The sequence below is a fragment of the Micromys minutus genome, assembly GCF_963924665.1.
Source record: "Micromys minutus genome assembly, chromosome: 1".
Taxonomy (NCBI): domain Eukaryota; kingdom Metazoa; phylum Chordata; class Mammalia; order Rodentia; family Muridae; genus Micromys; species Micromys minutus.
Genome location: NC_137969.1, coordinates 92,575,201 through 92,600,620, shown reverse-complemented (window position 1 = coordinate 92,600,620; position 25,420 = coordinate 92,575,201). Strand labels below are relative to the sequence as shown.

General features: G+C 42.0%; 1 protein-coding gene across 1 annotated transcript in view; it reads right to left on the bottom strand.

The window, feature by feature from the left end:
- Window positions 1-25,420, bottom strand: part of FANCC (FA complementation group C) — a gene marked incomplete at its 3' end in the record, with an annotated part of 100,866 nt that overhangs the window by 58,886 nt on the left and 16,560 nt on the right. The window contains 3 exon segments of the mRNA XM_080908588.1: window positions 12,823-12,917; window positions 15,000-15,084; window positions 17,186-17,379. Coding sequence (XP_080764714.1) covers window positions 12,823-12,917; window positions 15,000-15,084; window positions 17,186-17,347 — 342 coding nt within the window. The 5' untranslated portion in view covers window positions 17,348-17,379.

The following is a 25,420-nucleotide window of genomic DNA, read 5'->3' as shown; positions in this document are numbered from 1 at the left end:
CTCCCAATAAATGAGCTCCCTGTGTGCTTACAAAAACCACATCACACCCTACATGCATGGCAGAACACATAAAAAATGGCAAGCTACAGTACTTGTCAAAAGCTGTGTCATAAAATGCAGAAGGGACAGAGCCATAGTACCAACTGCTTCTGAAAACAGCAAAGAGTAGTGACTATGAAGCCATGGCCCTCCACTGCAAAAGGTAGTGACGATGAAGCCCACAGCCCTCCACTGCAAAAGGTAGTGACGATGAAGCCATGGCCCTCCACTGCAAAAGGTAGTGACGATGAAGCCATGGCCCTCCACTGCAAAAGGTAGTGACGATGAAGCCCACAGTCCTCATTAAACTTACTGATAGCTCTGCTGGACAGAGTTCCTTTATAAAAAGATACATGTTTTAAAGGGTACAGATAGCAACTAATAGCACCTATTAGGCTATCTCCCTCTACCTTTTATAGATTTGCTTGTATAAAACCCTCATGGTGCTGACAGACATTCATTTGAGAGCTGCAGTAGCAGATAGAGGATAAATAAGAACAATTTTTATATATTTTTAGTTTCAGGGTCACAAAGCCCTCTGTGTCTACAATGTTTATTATCTAGTGATAAATATAAAGGAGCCCTTGGGCACAGTACAAAGCACAGGACTCCTAGAACAGGTGTGAACTATAAACATCACCAGAGACAGGACAGCACTACTGTTGATTACAAAACAGAGTTAGCACAAGCTAATGTGTTCTTTACAGACCCTGGTCAGGAACATTAAGTAATTCAAGAAGAGGAGTCTAAACTCGAAAAACATCTATCACTTCAATGTTCTGGGGAAATGTTCTCAGAGTGTCTGTGAGCACTAACTTTCCCAGGGTCACAGGCAGAACACTGCAGGACCACACACAGCGAGCCTAACCTGAGGTGATAAAGGTCTTCTAGACACAATGTCAAGGGACGGTTGACCCAGTGTCTCAAGGCAAATCTGAGATCCATGAGCAAGCACAGGAAGAACTAAACACTTCCTCACCAGATCATGCTGACTGGTAACCTGAAGATACAGCATTGAATCTTTACACTAGACATAATTAACAAACTGGACACGCTTGCTCATTCCATTGAAAAACAACCTTCATTTCATAATGGAAAGACAAATCCAAATGCTGGCTATATTTGACAATTTTTAACTTGTCCCAACTGCACCCACACCCTGGGCTAGAGGGTGCTCTATCAAACAGCCCAGTTCCCACAAAACAGGAGGACTCACAGAGAATGGAAGAACCCAAAATGGCTCTAAAGCATCATCAGTGAAGTTGCTTGGAGCTGAGCTCACCCAGTGTCATCAGAACAGAGACTCTCCAGGAGGTTTATCATGAATGGAAATCACCAAAGCATCTGAGGTTTGTTCTTAATATAACCCTCCAAAATCCATCTAATGGGATTAGGTTTCATGTAAGAATTGATTCATTCCAAAACATATGACCATTCTTTCATGCTGGTCTGACAGTGTTTCTATATATTATAATTATGGACAATGCACCCATCTATATCAGCCTATAGGAAAAGTACAGTTTGCACTGATTTTATTAGGGATTACTATATACAAGCTTACAAGTCACTCTGGATTATATCTGTTCTTTATGTTGTTCAGTCACGTGTAATGATAGCATGGTGCATTCCAGGCCAGCCTGCCTCAAAAACCAACAACAAAAATTAAAAAAAAAAAAAAAAAAGAAAGAAAAGATTACTCAAGAACAAAGTACGCAGCAATGACAACTTTTTTAAAGATTTGTTTCTTTATTTCATGTATGTCAATAACACTGTCACTGTCCTCAGACACACCAGAAGAATGCATCAGATCTCATTACAGATGGTTGTGAGCCACCATGTGGTTGCTGGGAATCGAACTCAGGACCTCTGGAAGAGCAGTCAGTGCTCTTAACCTCTGAGCCATCTCTCCAAGCCTCATGACAACAGTTTAAAACAAGGAAGAAACAAGATGCCTCAGAAATGTATTAGAGAAAACAAGAAATCAATTTAATGTTTTTCTGCTGTTGCTGTTTTGGGGTTTTTGTTTACTTTGTTTTGTGTTTTTGTTTTAAGAAATAAGTAAAAGTATTGAATTCACTTTGCTGAGACTGAGGAGTTACCAACTGCCAATGGCCACAAAGTCAACTCAGCTTTGTACTTAAGTAGATATTAGAAATATTAAGTTTTATTTTAAAGCTGGACAGTAAAAGTAAAAGCAAAGAGATTCCAGAAGATTCTGCCTGGAAAAAGCAAATCATCTAAATAACAAACATCAAAAGAGAAGGCTCTAGAAAAAGAAGGAAAGGGAAAGTTGTCAAGGTTAAGCAACCAAAATAACAGCCTAAAAGCAGAGAGAGAGGTCACTTGTGCTCCTTGTCATGGACCCTCTCCAGGAACTGGGTGGAGCCATCTGTTGGGCTGAAGCCATGACCACCCACAGGACGCTGATGAGTGCTGCCCCCCAGTGTCTGCCAGGACGGTCTGCACCACGCTCTAGGCAGTACATTTTCAGTCTTTTATAATTTGTTGCATGTGTTGTGTGGCAAGTACCCTACACTGTCTAACAACAACAACAAAAAAAAAAAAAAAAAAAAAACAGGAATAGCAAGTTACTTTTAATGTGTACAAATATCTAGAAGAACTTTCACAAAATGATTTAACTTAACATCTATCCCCTGCTGTAATAGAAAGGGGTCTATTTGGTCCCCGTAAGAAGACAAACAACCCAAGTTAACCAATCCCTTAACAAACAGCTAAGATGAAGGCTGAACATGTACAAAAACAGCATTTACTTTCCATCTACCCAGTGCTCGAGCACACTGGAGACACCAAAGGGCACAGCAGTTAGAAAATCCTATAGATGTGCTTCTAACTTTTCTTTCATTAGAAACCCGCCTCCTCTTCTAATTTTCTTCACAATGAAAGTAACAGGCTTTAAATAAATCCTTTTCAAGCTCATCAATCCAGGTATGGAATGTAACTGTCACCATGTACACCAAGACAAGTACTAGAGAGAACGTGTACCAAACGAACAGGAGACAACTAAGCCTGGCTCTGCTCACCCTAAAGACCAACAATACCATCAAAGTGGGAAGGGGACTTTCAGATTTTGTTTTGATGACAAGTCAGCTCAGACCCAAACAAGTAAGAAAGGTTCAAGCCTTCATCTATGCCAGACTGCATAAAGACCTCTGTCTTGGAGGGACATGTGAAGGAGCTGACAGGGACAGCTGACTAGGGTCACTATCACAAAACAAGAAAAGAAACTCAAAAGGAAATAAACTGTCACATGCATTAAAAAGAAATCCTTAAAGTAATAAAACATGTAACCTTTTAAGGATCTTTTTGAAAAGCATAAAATTAAAACAAGACTGTCTCACTTCTGTGACCCTGCTGCCTAGGACAAAGGACAGCCTTCTATCTGGGAAAACAAGCCTCCTTTGAAAGGCTATGTACTGAGCTTAGGCAAGCAGTGAGCCCTTCTCTTCTACATATACACCAAAGGGGATAGAGAGATATATATTCCGAACCACAAGACAAAGACTCAGAAAAACAACTTAGATTTGTGGTGGCCTCCAAAAGGACTGCCACTCTCTGATTCTCCTTTTCTGTGACTGTCATAGTGTCATCACCAGAGCCAAAGGGCTCAGCACCACATGAAGTATACTGTCAGCCTGGAAATGAAATGATGCATAGGACCCTGTGATGCACACTTCTATACACACAGGACACACTGACAGGCACACCAAGCTCCTAAACATCACCGAGCCCCAGTTATTAAAGGACTGGGTGACTTACCAGCTTTTAGACATCTTATCCATGTACTGAATTCAACATAAATTTCAACAGAAAAACCTGGAAAACTTTTAGGAGTGTGTGGTGACTCCATAGAGAGAAACTTGCCAAAGAACTTCTCATGAGATTCCTCTGCCACTTCTGCAACCGCCTCTGGCCAGTTGGCAAGCCTTGTGGTTTCTTCTGGATTAAGCTGCCCTTGCTGGTTCAGTGTGGGGACTACCGAGAGGACTGGACTGCAGCTGCTGTATTTGGTGTTTGCTACTGGACTGAACTGCTCACATCCTGAAAACAAAGACTGGACTGCCCCCAAAGAACAATTTGAAACAAGTCTACTCCCCCCGTGTCCTAATAGCTTTTCTACTACCTCTGGTGGGTGATGGACTAGAGGAGAGGCTAAACCCTTATTACAATAGGTTCAGAAAAATTTATGCCTACAGAGGTCAGTTTTCAGAAGTTGGTTCTTTCCTTTCACAACGCATAATATTTCATTTTATTTGGCACAAAAAAAACTTCAAGTTACAGATGCAATTTCTGTGAATCTTTACAATAGACAGCGGGTTTTGAATATACAGGTAGGCTCAACAGGGGAAAGGACCTAGAAGGTGAAAGAGGAAAGTAGAGCATAAACTCTTAGTGGCAGCCTGAGGATTTGATGGCTTTGAAGGGCAGGGCAGGAATCGAAGGGATCCAGGTAGCCTCTAGCATCTGGGAAGAGAGGCAGATTCAGGACAGAACACAGCTCTGTTGACCAGAGCTTGTACCTCACTGAAACTCATTTTATACCCTTTCAGAACTTCAAGTTTCAGGGGAAAGGCTGTTATGTCATCTGTGGTTATTTGCTGCCAGGAGGGAGTCCTTCTCACTGGTGTCTCTTCTTTCCTACTGTCCTGGGCAGACTGACCACAGTCTTTTGCTCACATCCCTACATTTCAATTCTTCAAATACAGATGAAGGGATGGATGAAATGACACCAAGCCTCCCACCTGAAGCTCCACTTGCAAATCCACCAGCACAGCCCAGAACTGCATTATATAACACATGCAACTCCACCAGCACAGCCCAGAACTGCATTATATAACACATGCAACTCCACCAGCACAGCCCAGAACTGCATCATAACACATGCAACTCCACCAGCACAGCCCAGAACTGCATCATAACACATGCAACTCCACAAGCACAGCCCAGAACTACACTATAACACATGCAACTCAAAATTTCAGGTCACTCATACAAAAGTCCACACTCTGTTAGCACCCTCATCTAACATCCTACAAACAAGCACATGACCCTGAAATGAAAACAGGAAGCCTGTATGTTCAGACCATCATTCACAATTTTTTTTAAAAAATCTAAACAGACGTATATACCTCATAAAAATTAAATTGAAATGAGTAACATACCCAAATTTTTTTAAAAATTAAGAATCAAATAATCCTATTTTAAAAATGGGGTACAAAGCTAAACAAAGAATTCTCAACAAAATGGCTGAGAAGTATCTAAAGAAATGTTCAACATCCCTAGTCATCAGGGAAATGCAAATCAAAACAACCCTGAGATTCCTCCTCACAACAGTAAGAATGGCTAACATCAAAAACTCAGGTGGCAGCAGATGCTAGCGAGCATGTGGAGAAAGAGGAACATTTCTCCACTGTTGGTGTGACTACAGGCTGGTACAACCACTCTGAAAGTCAGTCTGGTGGTTCCTCAGAAAATTGGACATAGTACTGAGAACCCAGCTATACCACTCCTGGCCATATACCCAAAAGACGCTCCAACATCTAACAAGAACACATGTTCTACCATGTTCATAGCAGCCTTATTTATAATAGCCAGAAGCTAGAAAGAGCCCAGATGTCCTTCAACAAAGGCATGGATACAGAAAATGTGGTACATTTACACAATGGAGTACTACTCAGCTATTACAAACAATGACTTCATGAAATTCTTTGGCAAATGGATGGATCTAGAAGCTATCATTCTGAGTGAGGTAACCCAGTCACAAAAGAATACACATGATAAGCAGATACTAGCCCCAGAAGCTCTGAATACCCAAGAAACAATTTACAGACATTATGAAGCTCAAAAAGAAGGCCAGAAGGCAGATGCCTCAGTCCTTCTTAGAAGGAAGAACAAAAAACACTCACAGGAGGAAATGCAAGGTTGAAGAAAAGATTATTCAGAGACTGCCTCACCTGGGGATCTACCCCATATGCAGCCACCAAACTCAAGCACTATTGCTGATGCCAGTGCTTACTGGCAGGAATCTGATATGGATGCCTCCTCAGAGGCTCTGCCAAATCCATACCAATATAGAGGAGGATGCTTGCAGTTAACCATCAGACTGAACATGGGGACAATGAAGAAGCTAGAGAAAGGACTGAAGGAGCTAAAATGGTCTGCAACCTCATGGGAAAAATAACATTATCAACCAACCAAACCCTCCAGAACTCCCATGAACTAAAACACCAACCAATGAGCACAGATGGAGAGACCCATGGCTCCAGGTGCATATGTAGCAGATAAATAGTCTGGCATCAATGGGAGAAGAGACCTTTGGTCCAGTGAAGGCAAATTTTCCCAGTATAGAGGAATTGTTGCAGTAAATATTAAAAAATAATCAAACAGTTTATCTCTTTAATGGCCCTGAGGTCTTACTCCTCTGGCCCAGCTTTATTTTGGAGTCATGCACACCTTTGTCGCCCAGTCCGAGAGCCACCTCCACGACCCAATTTGTCTGCACAACTCCCTTCCCTAGTGGTTCTCTGCCTCAGTCCCAGGGTGTTTCCCTACCCCAAAATCCCACATAAATACAACTCTACAGCCTGATAGCTTTTCATACAAGTTTATATATTCAACTGTCAATCCACAAACCCTCTACACAACAAGATTACATCAAATAAACAAAGATACAAACTGCCCTTCTATATAAGATACTAGACCTATAAAATCCTTAATGTTCATAGCTATTTAACACCAATTAATATCACCTGGGTCTAGCTGGTTCTTGGGAACCTCCAAGTTGCCTTCACCCTCTGTCCTCTGACCTCTTCAGAGCTCTCAACCCTCCACACCTCCCTCGCCTTACCCAGTCACTGGCTTTCCTTTATTTTACTAATTAAAATGGGAATGTTCAGTTGGAGTCATAGGACTAAGCAGCCCTTCTTGGGGAAGTGGAATTAACATTAAAATACAAACAGCTTCAGGACAATCTACAGGGACTGTCAAGGCACAGAGGTGGAGAGGGTGATTGGGAGAGGTGCAATTTGAAATGTAAATACAGAGAATAGCCAATAAAATAATTTTTAACAAAAGTGAGAATATCTCCAAACTAGAAAATTATTTGCAGAAGAGATAATATATGAACAGTTAACCAGAGTGTACACTGGACTTTTAAATTCAACAACAACAAAAAGACAAATTAGGAGGCTGGAAAGAAAGTTCAAAGTATAAAGTACCTGTCAAAGTCCAGATCTCCGGAACCCTCGTATATGCCTGGTAGATGTGGTAAACCACCTATAATTCCAACTATAGAAGACGGGATTGCAGAGGAAGCTGGCTAGCTAGACTAAACATATCATTAAAAATAAGGTATTGGAAGATCACCCATGCTCATGGAATCAGTAGGGTTAACATAGTGAAAATGGCCATCTTACCAAAAGCAATTTACAGATTCAATGCAATTCCCATCAAATTTTCAACACAACTCTTTGCATACCTTGACAGAGTAATTCTCAACTTTATATGGAAAAACAAAATACCCAGGATAGCTAAAACAATCCTGAACAATTATAGAATTTTCAGAGGTATCATCATCCCTAACCCCAAACTGTACTACAGAGCAATGGTAATAAAAACTGCATGATATTGACATAGAAACAGACAGGTTGACAAATAAAATCAAATTGAAGACCCTGAAATAAATCCATACATCTATGGACACTAAACTATACACTGAAAAAAATACAATAAAAAAATGTAACAAATGGTACTGGTCTAACTGGATGCCTACATGTAGAAGAATAAAAATAGATCTATATTTATCACAATACACAAAAACTAAAGTCTAAGTGGATCAAAGACCTCGATGTAAAACCAGATAGTCTAAATCTAATAGAACAGAAAGTGGGGTATAACCTTGAACTCACTGGTACAGGAGACAACTTCCTGAACAGAATGCAGCTCAGGCTGTAAGATCAACAACTGACCTCATGAAACTGGAAAACTTCCGTAAGGCAAAGGACACTGTCAATAGGAAAAAATGTCAGCATACATATAGGTTCCCCAACCCTACATCTGACAGAGGGCTAGTATCCAAAATTTATAAAGAACTCAAGGAGTTAGACACCAACAACCTAAACAACCCAATTTTAAAATGAGGTACAGAGAGTTAAACAGAGGAATCTTGAATGGCTAAGAAGCACTTAAAGAAATGTTCAAAGTCCTCAGTCATCAGGGAAATGCAAATCAAAACAACCCTGAGATTCCATTCTACACCAATCAGAATGGCAGGGATCAAAAACTCAAGTGACAGCACATGCTGGTGAGGATGTGAAGCCAGAGGAATACTCCTCCATTGCTGATGGAAGTACCAAACTTGTACAACCACTTTGGAAATCAATTTGGTGGTTTCTCAGAAAACAGGCAATAGTTCTACCTCAAGAGCCAGCTATACCACTTCTGGGCATGCACCAAAAAGATGTTCCCCCATCCCACAAAGACACTTGCTCAACTATGTTCATAGGAGTTTTATTCACAATAGCCAGAAACTTGTAACAAATGTCCCTCAATTGAAGAATGGATAAAAAAAATGCGGCACATCTACACAATGTACTATTCAGCTATTAAAAACAAAGACATCATGAAATCTGCAGGCAAACTGATGAAACTTGAGAATATCATCCTGAGTGAGATAACTTGGACCCAAAAGAACATGTATGGTATGTACTCACTTATAAGTTGGTATTAGTCATAAAATACATGATACCCACAAGACACTCCACAGACCCAAAGAAGCTAAACAAGAAGGAAAGCCCAAGCGAGGATGCTTGAATTTCACTTAAAAGGGGGTATAAAATAGTCATAGGAGGCAAATGGAGGGAAGGAACGGAGTGGGAGATGAGATGGGGAGGGAATGGGAGGCATTTAAACACTTAGTCCCAGTAGGTGATGCTATGTGGGAGGCTTAGGAAAGTTGAGAGACTCGGCCTGGCCAGAACAGAGCTTCCTGTTCTCTCTGCTTCCTGTTAGCAATGTAGGATACAGCTGCAGCTCTCATGCCTGCCTGCGGCCACTGTCCTCCACCCCATGATGCTTCTCTTGTCTTCCTGGAACCTTAAGTTCAAATAAACCCAAACTTCTGTAAGTTGACTTGGTCATGGTCTTTTATACACACATCTTATGTAAACAGTCATAAGAAAATTTTTACCTTTTTTAATATACAAATAAGGGTTGCAATGTATAAAAGAACCACAATGAACACAGCCCTAGTTCCCCAAAGAGAAACTCATCTCGGTGATTCTGTAGATTAGCAGAACTATAAAAGCCTTCTGAGAGCCGCATTTTAGAAGTACTCCTTGCATCTACCACAGAGTAAAGGGCCACTTAAACCAAGATTTATGAGCTTCAGTCCCTCTGGTTCTTTGCCATGCTGCTCATTGGCAAAACTCTAACACTGTCAGTATTAAACAGAACCAGAGTTGGTAGAAACAACAGTCAAACTATGACACAGTACAGCACTCTGTTGGGACATGCAAACTAATGGCAGTCACCAGCTCACAATGCCTTGCTTCTGGGGAGATGATGTCAAACCCTCCAGAAAGATCCATGTGTCTGGGATGTAGAGCCTGTGCAGCCACACACAGTGCAAACATCCACACCCTTCAACACTGGCTCCATACTAGGAAGCACCTCCCACAACAGACTTTTCAACCTACTTTTCAGGTTATTCCTAAATGTACCAAGGAACGTGACCTGGGCAATTCAGACAAAACTTCAGTGAACTTATGTCTTAGTAAAATATATCTGTGAGATGTGAACATAAAAGCTCCCTTTACTTCAGGCTGGTGACAAAACAGGAAAAGCAGAGTGAAATAAGGGCAGGGCTGTGGGAAACAAGAGTCAGTGGTCTATGAACTCAGTCAAAGTTCTACTTACATGGAAGTCAACACAACCAGAAATAGACAAACTGAAAGTATACAACAGGCCACCCAAGCACAGCAGTGCAGCCCAAACAGCTTATCCTCCAGCTGCTGAGCGTGGCAGGGCAGCCCAGCACGCAGCAGCATAGCCGAGCACTGAACATTCAGGTGCAGACTTTAATAACATTTTCAACTGTTACTGAATTGTTATAAAAGCTTTTAAAATCACTTGTATATACAAACATAGTTTTTCCTAGCATTTATATTATTTAATATAAACAAAGATTAATACTTTCCAGCTAAAATTTAGTGCCAGAATTAAAATATGCAAATGTATGTGTTCAAGATATGGTATAAAAATATTGAAAAACAATCCCAAAAATTCTATAGTAACTTTGTGTTGGATGGTATTTTGGATCAATAATAACCTTATAAAGTTAATTTTCACCTACTTTGTGTCCTGTAATCACAAACAGTTAGTGTCTGGTTGCCTTTCTAGCTTCATGGTTATTAGCACACGCTCCAGGAACACCAAGCTGCAGGTGCCTACAAGCACCAGAAGTCCCTGGGTCTGCTTTCTCCCACCATGCTTTGCACATTCTGTATGTTGACACTCCTGGTCATTAAGAAATGACCAGCCAACTTCACGACACACCTAGTTTGCCGCCTCCCACAGGAAGTGTCTCCAGGTCCCCAAGTCTAAGCAAGTATCCTCCTCTGGGCTACCATTATACCTACCTGCCAACAACACTTTACTGAGAGCCATGCACCACTCTAGATTGTGTGGGCTCTAGTCTTAGTTGCCCAGTGAGAGAAATTGTTTGAATTTTACCTTCCTGCATTAGTGTTAATTTAAGTACCTCTCAGTGCTAACTTACCCAGGCATTAAACAAAAAAGGACTACAAAATAAAAATATGAAGCTAGGAATTTTTAAATGGACTAATAAAGTCATATATTAAATGTGCAAATTTAATCCAGTTATCCCAGAAACAATTTACTACATGAGCTATTTTGGGACTCAGTGAGCTATCCAATATAAACTTGCACACTAAGAAATTATTCTTAAATAGCAAACATTCTATAAAGCACAATGATCAAAAAACTAAAAATGACACATTATTTTATTAAAGGCTAGGTATTGTTCTATTCCTACAGCTTCTCCCCTCTAACTCAATTCATCAGTTCCTTCAGCCTCTTACGTGAATTTTTCTTCAAACTAAATTCTGTATTCATACCTTCCCTTGCCCAATCCTTTTAACTCCTTGTGTACCTTTTCTTCTTCCAATTTAACAGAGAGTACAATATTGTATTTATCATCACCATTAACAATTTTGTCTAAAATAAAGGACACAAAAAGAGTGGAGGTGATGTATCACCTGCCATCAATGGGCCAAACCCTATGTACCAATCTACCATCAATGGACCAAACCCGATGTACTAATCTAGCACCAATGGACCAAACCCTATGTACCAATCTAGCACCAATGGACCAAAACCTATGTACCAATCTATCACCAATGGACCATAACCCTATATACCAGTCTACCACTAATGGACCAAACCCTATGTACCAATCTAGCACCAATGGACCAAACCCTATGCACCAATCTAGCACCAATGGACCAAAACCTATGTACCAATCTATCACCAATGGACCAAACCCTATATACCAGTCTACCACCAATGGACCAAAACCTATGTACCAATCTAGCACCAATAGACCAAACCCTATGTACCAATCTGCCTGAGCAATTTCGTAGCCATGGATGGCTCACAATTAGTGAGTCTGACGGTACTGCATCAGCAAGTCCTCAGGCTGTGGCACCTAGTAGGGGCAAATTAAACAGCAAAAGTAGCCAATCAGATCAGGTCTCCAACTTGTGCCTGCCATTTCAGAGAAACAACCGTGGGGGAAAACTAAGAAGCAATCAGCTCTCTGGGTGGCTGTCACAATAAATGAGTTTGAAAGCATGAGTAGCTGTGGCCTAGGTATCAACTTTGAAACACAAAAATAGGGCTGGGCTCCATGGATGCTAGTTTTGGGGGTTTGTTTGGTGGTGGTGGTGGTGGTGGTTTTTTTAAGATTTTATGTGTATGAGTATTTTGCCTACATGCACATAGATGTGTACCTCATACATGCCTAATGCCATGGGTCCCCTGGAACTAAAGTTACCAACGGTTGTGAGCTGCCAATGAGGGTGCTAGAAATTGAACTTGGGTCCTCTACAGGAGCAGCCACTGCTCTTAAATATTAAGCCATCTCTAAAGTTAAATTAAAGCCTCCATTCTAAACTCATGCTTATCACAATAAAGATTCTGAGAAACAGAGCCATTCTTGGAGAAAAATTAAGTAAGGACTTAAACCAGGCTTACAGGGTAAAACAGTGCTTCCAGCAATAGCTGGCAGAAAACCTAGTACATTCTTTTCATCATTACCAAGTATTTTTTGAAACCACCCAGCATGCAGTGGTGTCAGCACTGAGAGGTTCATCATAAGGAGCAGTACTGCAGGAAAACCTGAAATCTAAACAGCTAGACATGCAGTGAAAACCTAACAGTAAAGGCAACCTGTTAAACCAGAGGTTCTCAACCTTCCTTTCAATACAATTCTTCAAGTTATGCTGACCCCCAACCATAAAATAATTTCATTGCTACTTTGTAACTATACTCTTGCTACTGTTATAAATCATAATGTAAATATCTGATATGTGACCCCTGTGTTTATCCCCCAAGGGGTCACAACCCACAGGTTGAGAACCACTGCCTTACAACATGACAGAATTGAGCCGATAAAAGGGAAAGAAGTGTATGTGTAGAGGGGGGCTGAAATCAGAGCAGAGCCAGCAAATGGAACATTACTCTTACCAGGATCCACGAGTTAAGTCCTGACTCTCTAGAAGTCCGTGGTTCTTTGTTCATCAGACAACATAAGCACCATATTACAATTTTTTGGCTTTCATCTGCAGAAAAGAAAACAAAAATAAATAGACTATCAAATAGGAGGAAAAAACCTTGAGAACATGCTTAGGAAAACCTCAAGCAACAAGCTCAGCGAAGGCTTTTCTCCTTGTGGCTTCAGCTCACTGTCCAGCTCTTGTGTGGTCAACTCTTTTTCTGCAACAGCAGCAGTTTTTAAAGCCAAACAAGAAGGATAGAAAGAGCTCAAAGTGCTGGGCTCTTCAACATGTTTCTAATTTCACATTTAAACATCAGTAATTTCAATCTCTTTAAGGCAAAATAACTACTATCTGTCTCTGTTTCTGGTAGCCAAATCTGTTCCAGGTAGAAACTCAGAGCACAGTTAGAAAAAATATCAACCTTAGAAACTGAAGCTGTTAGCGTACAGGGTAGCCACAGCAATGCAGACCCTGTGGTGAAGAGAGGGAAGGCAGGCATACTCAGCCCCTGCAGTATTCTCAGACATCCAGAGTTCACCTTGCAGCCTCTTGTAAGCTAATAAATAGTGCATCCAATGGCTTTGTTATGAAAGGCATGGGACAGGACCAACTATGGAGATCTCATATTCACTGAGAGCACCCATCCCTTCATAATTTTTAGGGTTTATAAACGACTATTAAGCTTATGCTTTCTCAGTAATTAATAAATCTGAGTAAACTCCCCAGGCCATTCCGAGGGACATTCATTTTCCCCTATCAGCTTAAATAAAGTACCAGAAGGTACAGTCTTGCCTAAGACACATTCATTTCCAAACTCATAACTTTCAAAGAATTCTTCAAGCCAAACTTACACCACAGAGTAAAAATATGATTGTACTTGACCTGGGGTAAATACTGAAGTATGAGTAACAGGTACTCCAATATGCTTTACTGTGGAGGGAAGAAGCATTTTATACACACACACACACACACACACACACACACACACACACACACACACACACACACACACTAGGTATACTAGGAAGCATTTTAAAAGGGAGGGAGGGAGGGAAATGGTAGTTTATGGAACTTAAACTCCAAAAACTCAACATGGGCAGTTTCTTCAGGGTGCTAAGTGAAGATCTAGGGACATTCTCCCAGTGTTTGCTCAGAAGTGATGCAGAGATGTACCACTGGCTAGTGAGCACACATCTCACTCTGACGAATCATAGACACACATAAAGCCCTGCTACTTAGCTAAGTGCCACTAGCACATCACAGTGGGGCTGGCATTCAGGAGTTTCCTCCACAGAAACCCCAAGACTGAGACTGGATCCCACAGTGTGCAGGGCACTTTGGTGATATCATAAACTGCCTATGATCTTGGCACAAATTTGAGTTCTAAAAATGAGTGAAAGGAAAAAGAAATGTGCCAACAAACATCTACTGCCTACGAGCTCACTTTCTGGTATCCTGAACTGAAATTCCAGATAAAATCTTTACACTTTAATTCCCAGTTTAAAAGTACAAAACAGCAATTTTCTGAGATGATAAAGACTGGTTATTGTTACAGGAAAAGATGTTCATAGCGAGGATGGGAAGCTCTAGTTCTTAGCCTGAATCTTCTGGCAATGAGCCAAAGCCCCAGGCTACAAGGAAGGTAGTATGCTCACCAGAACAGTGTCACTGAGGAAGGTGTTCTTACCCTTCCTCTCCAGGTCTCTCTTCTACCCTCCCACCCTTGCTTCTCACCCTGACCAAGAAGTGACTCTCTCCATCAAGAAAATATATACTCACAATATGGGCAACCGCACATGAGTTAACATGGAACTGCGAACAATTAGCTGGATATCATTAGTATCCAGTTTAACTATGGAGAATTTAAAATGAGGTAAAGTCATGAAAGTGCCTACAGAGAAACACTGGTGTTTAAATCATGAGGTATTTCCTCTCCAACATACAAAGTCTTGCAGGCCCACATGTATGAGTCTCTATGCATGTATGTGTGTATTTGTCTGTAACACACAGAAGCACAGGAAGCTGCATACTCTTGGTGAGCTGCCTGGTGGAAATGTGAAAAAGGTTACAATTTACATCCCTGTGCTTCATTAGAAGTACAGACAGCAAAACTGTCATTAGGTGTTTGTGTGCTGAGACTCTTACCATATGCTAAGATGAGAGGATTCCAACAAGTTTTTGCCAACAGTTGACCGATTGTGGGGAACCTTTCCAGGATTGCATCAGAATCCTGTGAAAACAACAACCACATGTTCTGATAATGAAAGAGCACTAGGAAATTCAACTGAGCAACACAACTCCCCAAGACCCCGAGCGCTCCTATGCATCCTATTTTAGAAAGTACAGGGGAAGAGATAGAGGAGAGCTCTAGGTTAAGAAACCCAAAGTCAACTGTATTTTGTGCAAACCTAATCGTCAAAAGAGACTATCTCATTGCTGTCAGCCCTCTCTTAGAATTCACATGCTAGTCTTAGACATCTGCCTACTTCCGCCTAACTGCTGAGATGGTCCAGTCCAGGGAAGACCATTTCATTTAACAGGATAAGAACTCTAACTTGTAAAGGAAGGAAAGTGGCTGGGGCACTGAGATGTGTGTCTTCGTGTGTTACAGCATCTCTGAGATGATAAAACTATCAACCAAACAGAAAATAGCTTAAAATAAAAGCACAATTTTAGTACACAAGTAGATCTTTCCCTCTCTTTTCTACCCCCCATAAAGTTCAAAAGCAAGACAATACTGAGCTTATGTGTGGGGAAGCCAAAAGAGATACCCAGGAAGGGAAGATGACAATGAAAACTTGGCTCAGACTGACTTCCATCAGCCTGAATCAGACCTGAACAGTCTGATCCCAGATGGCTCACTGTCAGCATATGTAAAACACACAACAATTTGGAAAAAAAGTTCCCAGGCAACAATCATTCACACTCTAGGTTTCCAGGGAATAATCATTCCTGGTACACAATAGAGCTTAGGGTGTGACTACTTAGAAACTCCTTCATGAGTATATGTGACCATTAGAGAGGGTTTCAACTAAACGGCCTCAGCTTTAGTGTGGTCTCTAACTGAGACAGTATAGATGTCAGCAGGCTACACAGTACATGTGAGTCCCTTCCAAAGATGGTTCTATTACCTGGGAGCTAAGGAGGGAGAGCCTGGCATAAACATTCTGGGGGCTTTGGGTGAGGTCAGCCACCACAGATGGCAAAAAGGTCACCAGATCATTAACAATGTCCACTCTCAGCTTTCTGGGTAGGGAAACAAGGTATTTTATCTCCAACACTGAAGAGAGGCCCCTGCATGTTTAACATTCCTGGTTTCCTTAGTGATCTCTGGGCAAAAAGACCTTTGTGCCCCAGAAGCTGCAACAGGAACTCCCTCATGTGGTCCCAGCACCAGGGGCTGGACCTAGACTTTGAGACCACATTATGGTCAAGTTACATAAATCTTACTAAAAAAAATTTTTTTTCAAAAATCAGCACCAAGTTCACATTGCTTTGCCTTTCAATTCTTAAGGACATATTAACTCATTATCTACAGAATAACCTATAGAAATTTGCCCTTCAAATTTCTTATTTGCGTCTTTGATGAACAGACATGAAAGTAATCATGTAAAATAACAATTAAACTCTCATTTTCAAATTTAAAAATATGAAATATTAATGTCTATAACATGAAAACATGGCTCCTACCTGTCAATGGTGGTATACACCTTTAAATCCCAGTGCTCAGGAGGCACAAGTAGACAGATCTCTTAGATTCTCTGAGTGTGAGCCTAGCCTGATCTACAGAGTGAGTTCTAAGTCAGCCAAAGCTATAAGCAATTTATGTCAATATGCAGATAAACAGGAGTATAAACAATAAATTACTTAAATGTAGAAACTCAAAAAATTATTATTTGAAAGGATCTTTTAAAATGTTTATTAGAAGAGATCTTAGTAGGCAGAGATAGACAGTAACAGAATCTTACTATCTCTGAGGAGAACCTACTTGAAAGCAGAGCTGAGGACAGGGCAAACAGTCTAGACCCTTAAAACACTTGAAGGGCAAAGGACAAACCCCATTTACTACCTAAAGCAAATATCAAAGCCCTGAAACTTAAAAATGATTTGCTTAGGCTTAGCATATAGTTTTGTGGTAGAGGGCTTGCCTAACAAGTTGCAATTCCAAACACTGCAAGAATGAATAGATTTATTAAGTTTCTTGGCCAAGCAGTATCAAATAGGTAAGAAGAAAAATCATGCTATTTTATACCAGAAGGTACAGAATTAGCCCTTGTCTGCAGCGCATATCAATAACTTCAGTTAAGTCCCTGGTGTCACAACATACTCACCATTTCCTTCAAGATTTCATACATCTGCCTCAGGAACTCCTGGAACCGGGACAAGTGAAGACAAGTGTCCTGCTGGGTTTCCTTAGAGGCCTGTTCCCAAGCAGAAAGCTTCTGCAGCCAAAACTGATAGTCAGAAGCAAGGTCTGCAGACTCCTGAGCCATCTCTGAGAACAGCGCTGTCCCTTCGCAGCAGCCTGCCAAGCAGCACAGGAAATGGTGAGCACACATCACATCTTCAGAGAGGGAACAGATGGAGATTCAGGACAGGCTCTTCTTCTATCAGCACATCCATGACCCACCGAAGGCAAAGGCAGATTATGAGGGATGAAATAGCCTGCTGGAGATCTGGAGTCATTCAGCTGTAGCTCAACTTTTAACATCTGAACTTTTATCATGAGTAATGTCATTACTAAAAGTCATTGCACTTCCACAGGAACTCAACTAGTTGTGGACAAAAAGCACAGCTGACAACACTTTACACCTCCTTTCCACTGAGCTATTTCTAAGTGTCCTGTATGTGAAGCTCCTTCTCGTATTCTAATGATGAGAAACCAGAAACACCCAGAGGTGCTAACTTACAGTGTGTGCCTGAGAATGCTTCTGACGACTGATGTCTGCCTCACACATCACTTTAAGCAATCTGCCTAATTAAACATGGCTCCTGGAGCTGCTTTGTGGGCAGTGGAAGCTCTGAAGCCTGCAGACAAGCCTCCTGTGACAGGGCAGTAACTCCATGTAGTCCTCAAAGCTGACTGAACGAAAGCTACCTAGTGGGTATAAACCAAGTTCAGTGAGATCCTGTCTCAGAAATCAACAGAGAGAGAGGGATTCATGACAGACACTGAATGTCAACCTCTGGTCCCCACGTGCATGCAAAGGGGTGTATGCACCCACATATATGGGCACATCTACACGTACATTACATACACACAAGTAAATTAATAAAAGGTTAAAAATAAAATTTTAAAGTACTGCTTTACATATAAAATCCATCCACAAGAAGACATATTTTCATAAAACATGACATATCACATTTACTAGGTGGTAGACTCATTAAAAAACAGTAAATAAATCTGCTAAGCCTGACTCCTTGCCCCTGAAGCAAATGTCAGAAAGCACAAAAGAAGTTTACCTCTTCAGGGAGTAGAAGAGCTAAGCCCCTGGTATCCAGGAGCCCCTTTAATCCGTGCCTAGTGCCTCTGTAGAGAAGGGCAGTTCCTCTCAAACCCTTGAGCTTCTGTGGGTCAGAATAGCATGCAGAGATCTCACCTCCAGGTGACTGCACTTAGCACAGTGAGTAACGTAGAACATTACTTCTACTAGGTGCCAACCCTCAAAGAAGATGGCCTTTTCCTAAGCAGAACAGCCAAAGAAACTGGAGGTGACAGCTAAGAATGGGGAGTGAAAGTGGCATTTACAGTTCTAAGCACTCAACCAAAGCAGGAGCCAACAGGAAACTAACACAGGACACACATGCACACTGCCAAAATGACACTTAGAAACCATAGGTCTGCATGATGGGTCTGGTGCAAAACCCTCTAGGCATCAGTGGCCAAGACCTGCACCTGCACCCCCATCCTCCCATCCCTCACCCCCGCTACCCAGAATGCTCTAATAGCTGTAACAGCCACTTCCAGCCCTTTAAGACATTGGCAGCCAAGCACCACCCTACAAAGGCAAAAAATAGCCCAAAATCAGGCCACAGAATCCCACCAATCCCAAGCCATCCTGGAAAGCCTCATCTTCCCCCACCCCCAGGAAACCCTATATAAAGCCTGTCTCCTGGTCAGTGTGACTCTCTGGTCCCTTCAGGGCTGCAACACTTGTACTAGGGACCCTTTCTCCTCAGAGATAGAACACACCTGGTGTCCCCCCACAGTGTCCTCATCAAAGCCATCTACAAAACCCTACCATCAAATAATGTGGAACTTCATGAATTCCTTCCATCTCCCTCCTGGATTATCACAAGTATCGGCAGGTCTCATACGCTCCTCTACAAATCCTATAAACACAAAAAAACAACCTGCGTGCATGTAAATCACACCCAGTACACACTTAACACTCCTTTTTCACAGCTTCCTGGGAAAGAAATCCAGCCCAGCCAGGGGGCAGGGGAGAAAAAGACAACACACAACATAACCCAGCAAGTCTTTGTCCAGGTCTCCAGGCACCACACTCTCAGGCCTCCCTTTCTTCTGCTCCCAGAATGGCAAACAGCCAGGCCAGGCTTCGGACATGCTCTGGAATACAACTAAACCCTCCCTGCTTCCAGATCGTTCTCCTGATGTCTTGATAGTTCTTCACTAGTGTTAAGTGCTCTGAACATTTATTAATTCACTCAGTTACAGCTTTGCTGGTATATCACTTCTCTGCCTTCCTAGAGTGTGGTATAAAAATTGGCACACAGGCATTTGCAGCCCTGACAAGCTTGCTAGACTCAGGAGGGGATTAAAGCAGATAGAGTAAAAACAATGACCCAGAGGTGAAGTTCCTGCTATTATGACAGCCTGACTGGGAAGGCATAGGCCACAGTAGTCCCAGGTTCAAATACTACCCGTGCCTGGAAGTTGCACAAAGCCCCATGCAGGAAAATATTGTGACCCTACAGTTCAGTTATTTCTATAAGTAGTTGTCCAAATGCATAAAGAACATAACAATGAAACCAATAAGCACACTAGAAGAAACTAATACATAAATAAGAACCAAACAACAATGGACAAGAACCAAAGGACCCAAAGGAAACACAGTGACCGGGTAACAAGTATAGAACCACAGAGAGGCACTGGTAACACTGAAAACTGTGATCAAGGGAGGAGGTAGGGAGGGAGGGCCTAAAAAAACAACATAAGCAAATTACGAATTCCATGGGTAGTTGGACCAAGACAAAAACAGAATCAGGGAGCCTGGAAGGTAAATCTGAAGAAGTTAACCAGAACTCAACAGGGGAAACCCCAGCAGCAGGAGAGCACACAATAATGGACAAGGCAAGATGAAAAAACAAGACCAAAAACTCATCCTCAACAAAGGATGTGAACCTAGGACTCTAGCTCAGCCACCACCCTTCTGTAACACAAAGAGTAGTTAGTCTCTCTGACACTGAAACAAAAAATAAAACACCAGCCACTCTATGGCTAAGGACGCCCCTCAGGAAGATGGAGAACATTTCTATGTGCCTGTCTGACACCCTCAGAGTTAAGGAAGAACACCCCGGGACAGTGTGTGAATGGTGTGCTCACAACACTGGCAAGACCCAAGGAAATATTCAGTCTATTTTAATACCTTTGATTTTTAATTACTAGACATACATTTATGATACTAACATTGTCCCAACACTGCCTGACCTTGTTTCTGAAAATGCTGAACTGACCAGAACCAGGTGAAGTGTCTCAGCATTCACCACTTCCTCTTCCTTCTCTGAAATAACAGCCCCTTTCCCAGTCTGGCTCGGAGGAAGAACCAATCCATACCCTCCTCCTGGGATCTTTAGCTCAGCTCTGTTCTGCTACCCTGTCTCCAGACAGGAGAGAAAGTGATTCAACTCCTCCTTCAAGAGGGACAATTCACTATCACTGTGGTTCCCACATGGGCCCAAAAACCATGCCTTGTAAAACAGGGCTGGTTCTTCAGCTTTACAGCCATTTCCATTCTTCTCCATGATTGTCCCAGTTGTTCCTCAAACCTACAGTCCAGCTGAAAGCTGTCTACATAAATTAAACCTAGAGTGCCTAGAGTCTGCCTGGTGTCTGCGCCACACTCACTGTCACTGAGGGCTCCTAAAGAGATACTGCTTGCTGTCCTTCACTTAAGCACTAAAAAGATGGGAGCTCCTAATATGTCCCCTAAACCTCAGTGTTTAAAGAGCAATTGTCCTGCACACAACATGTGCCTGCAACAAACGACACAAGAAGTTTCCAGTTTTTCGACAATTTCCTTCTTAGCATATTACTTACCAAGTTGTCCCTAAGGAATCAAAACCAGTCGTGATTTCACCCTCTACACACAGTCCCCACACCCTGTACAGGAGAAAATAAGACAGCCTTTAGAATTTCTAGGCAGAAGGGTACGTTCTATAAACAGACACCCAGAAGCAATCAGACAGAGATGGGACCCTGCATTCATGCCCATGTTCCTTCCTTCCCAGAGGACCAGTGGAGTTCTTCAGAAGCTGGGCTGAGGAAGGGAGATGGTGTCATTAGAGAGAGCAGCTACCGGGCTTGAATCCAAGCAGTGCTCAGAGTCCTGAATCTGCCTTGGTCTAAGCTATAAACTGCCTAAGTGTCTGGTTGCCTCCATCTTCTCTCAGGGTACAAAGATGCTCCATTTCTCCCTAAGGCTCATGGTATGGTAGTATAGCTCAGAGTCAAAGTGTAGCAGGTGACAGAAAGAGCACCTTGTAGACAGCAGCTTCCTCATGTTGGTGAGTTCTTCTCTTTAGGAGAAAAGATTGCTCAGAAACTTTCTGGAGAATGTGAATGCTCCACCAGAAGCACGGAGCTCACCAAGCACAGACCATTGAGTAGAAGACTGCTGTAAAAAGCAACTAAGTACCAGAGCCATGTCTGAGTGAGAGGCTGGAAAACAAACATGTAATTTTTATGTTTTGTGAACTAGTTACAAAAAATGAAAATCAATCAATTGAAACAAACATTAGGGGCTGGAGAGATGACGCAGCAGTTAAGAGCATGTGCTGCTCTTGCCCAGGATCTGAGTTCAATTCCCAGCACCCATGTCAAGCAGCAAATACCATCTATAACTCCAGTCCCAGGAGCTAGGATGCCCTTTCTGGACTCTGCAGGCACCTATACCCACATGTGACTTCCCAGACACAATATCTGAGCTTATTTTAAAATTTAAAAGCAAACACATACACAAGCAAAATCAGAAGGCTAAGTCCTGTAGAGGAGGATGCTGAACCAGTGGATCTCTCATCTCAGCAGGCTCTTGATGTTAGTTCCCAGTGAGATCTAAGCATCAAGGCTGACACACATCAGGAAGAAAAGTCCAACAGGCCCAGGCAGGACAGTGCTGGGCTAGAAATTAGACCCAACAACTGTAACTACAACAGTAACTCCAGCCTCTAGTTTAACATACAAAATACCACTTCTTCCTCCCATCTAAGGATTTTCCATCAGTGTTCTGTAACAATCACTGCTGAGTGACATTTTCATGTCTCAAAAGGCTATCCGTCAGGAGAAACTTTGAACTCTGCAAAGTCTACAAAAGTCCCACTCAAATGAAATTCAAAGAACTTGGTCCTTTTCAAGTTCTGTTGGAGACCATAAATGCTCACAGATGTTAAGGGATGCTTCAAGTCACTCAGTCCTGACCATTATTCCTTAGGCATAGTTAGAGCAGAATGGTGAATGGCAGGAGAAATTCTAAGGTGGTAAGTATCACATCTTCCCAACTACTACATTCGGGAACAGCTAGAATAGCAAGAATACACATTTAATCTACAAAGACACTGTGAATGTAAGTAATGCCATTAAATTTTACACAAAAATATTAATTATGTGCTCTTCATATTTTACTTGCACACAAGAAAAGTGGCAGGGCCCCACTGCCTCAGCTCAGCTGCCTACCCATTGGTACCCATAGGTCAGTGTCTCTTGTCTGTTGAAGAAATACAATTTCCCAAAGACCAGTAGAGAATCTCCATTAATAAGAGATTTTTCAATGTTTTGTTCTTGGGGCCCCTTTTATACTCCAAAGTTTTTCTAGAAACCACAAAGAGCTTTGGTTTATATGGGTTACATTTTGGAATATTTATCATAACAGAAATTAACGCTGAGCAACCCTTAAAGCACACAAATACACAAGCCGACATCCATCAGCTACTAGCCTGCAACAGGTGGCAACTCCACTGCAAAGCAGGGAGCCAACTCAAGGGACAGGGCAGTGGTTACTGTTTGCTGTCTTGAGAACCTCCCCAATGGGCCTCAGGGATGCCCGGCCACATAGTGAAAAGAGCTGGTACGCACACGTGCAGGTCTGATGGCTGCACAACAGGTGTGCCACACAGTGTAAGCCATAGGAGCTAAGCTTCTAAGGACCTTAGAGAAAATGTCAATTCTGAAGTTTTTTCCATTTCAGACACTGTAGTCTTCACATAGCACCTCTGCAGCAGAACTGGGCACAAGGGTCACTGCAACGTGGCAACCCTCCTCCCACTCAAACCAGTTCTCATCAAGCTTTTTGTTCAATCAAACAAGGTTTAGCTAGATCCTCTCCAAAGCACCTAGTTTTCCAAACATATTTTTGGAAACCATGGGTACACAAAGCACTGGGTACATAGTTGGATTAAATTATATTAAACAATTATATTAAACAAGTGTGCAGAAACTAACAAGCCTATTGCAGCTGTTGCAAGAGAGAAGATACACAAAATTTATATTTGTTTTTTTACTGATAGAAGACTTTATAGCTCACATATTGTCAATATTTAAAACAAAGCTAATTATAAACCACACAGTATCAAAAGCAGATGCATGTTGTACTCATCTGAGGGCCAAGAAAGCATGAAATTGCTTTCTTTTTTGGTCTGAAACATTTCCAAACCAGAAGTATCAGAAGCAAGTCTACAGAGGCCAAATAAGGTCCATTAACCAAGTGGTATCTTGGTATAAAAACAAAATAAAAGGCCACACTTTTTCCCCATTTTCTATAAGTCAAGTAGATCTAACCCTTCTGTTATAAAGCCAGCACCTCACAGGAGCCACAGACAGAACAGGACAAAGCAGTCCATGGACACTGAAAAGAGCTGACGCCCATCTGCCGTCAGTGTCACACAGTGACCTTGTCAGAAAGGCTACCACACTCCACACCTCCGACACACAGTATCCTTCCTCCTCTCTGTATATTCAGTGTATCCCTTCCATCAATATACTGAACTTGTAAAGAGTAAAGTTTCTTTGCTTCATTACTCTAAGACTGGTTACTTTGCTCCCGTGTTTTCGGTGCTACCTTAATGTCATAACAGCATATCCTTCTACTCAGGAAATACTTATAAAATAAAGAAATTGAGCTAGTAAGTTGGCTCAGCAGTTAAGAGCACTGGCTGCTCTTCCAGAGGACCTAGGTTCAATTCCTACCACCCACATGATAGTTCACAACTATAACTCCAGTTCCAGGGAATCCAATACCTCAGAGACATATATTTATGCAGAACACCAATGCTCATAAAATTAAGAAATAAACCATAAGAAAAGAAAACAAAGCTGTATTTCTCTCCCCCAAATAAGGTTTGAGGGAAATAGGAGAAACTGTCCCCGAGCCCCTCTCCCAGTCAGTACTGTTTCACCTAAGGTAGCCTAACAGAATCGTGGGCCTAAGATTAAGAGATAATTTCCAAACAACTTCAATTTTCAGCAGCGGCTAAGTCTATGGAATTGGAGGTGCTAACTTCATACCAGGTGCAGTGTGTGTGCTCTCTTCAGCCGACTGTGAAGACTTAAAGAAATGTGACCTGGCAGTTAACTCCAGGGCTTTCTTGCACTCTCCAGACAGGTTCTCAGTGTTTGGAAAACGAGCTTCTCTCTAGCCTGATTCACACAGCAAGTTCTTGTGCTTAGAGCAGCAACAACAGAAAGCCCTGCAGCAGCACTAGGAGCTATTCTTAACTCAAAGTATGCCAAACGCAGGCACAAGCACTATTACACCCCCTGTCAGCACACCAAAAGCCTACCCAACAACTCAAAACACAGCCATTCTCACCCTCAGCCCCCAGTATAAACACCTACTGCCCATGCAGTCTTGTCTTCATCTCTGTCAGTGACACTGGAGGCTTTTTAAGTCCACCAGAAAAAGTGCTGAAGGACACATTAGCAGTGTGTCTGAGTTTGCTTCTCGGTTGCTGTGATAAACACTGACCAAAAGCAGCTTTGAGAGGAAACAGTTTAGTTGGTTTACAGGATACAGCCACCATCAAGGGACGCCAAGGCAGGGAGTTCTTTACAGGATACAGCCACCATCAAGGGACGCCAAGGCAGGGAGTTCGAAGCAGAGACAACAAAATAGTGCCGACTGGGTGGCACCTCATGTGTTGTTCAGCAGGACCACCTACCTAGGGGAGCACCACCAAAAGTGGGCGGGCCCCTCCCACATCAATCATTAATCAAGAAAATGGACCACAGATGTGCCCAGAAGCCAACCTAAAAGAGGTTCCCTCTTCCAGGTAAAATAAGTTGATAACCAAGATTAGCTATAATATAATTAAAATATTAGACACTGGCCAAG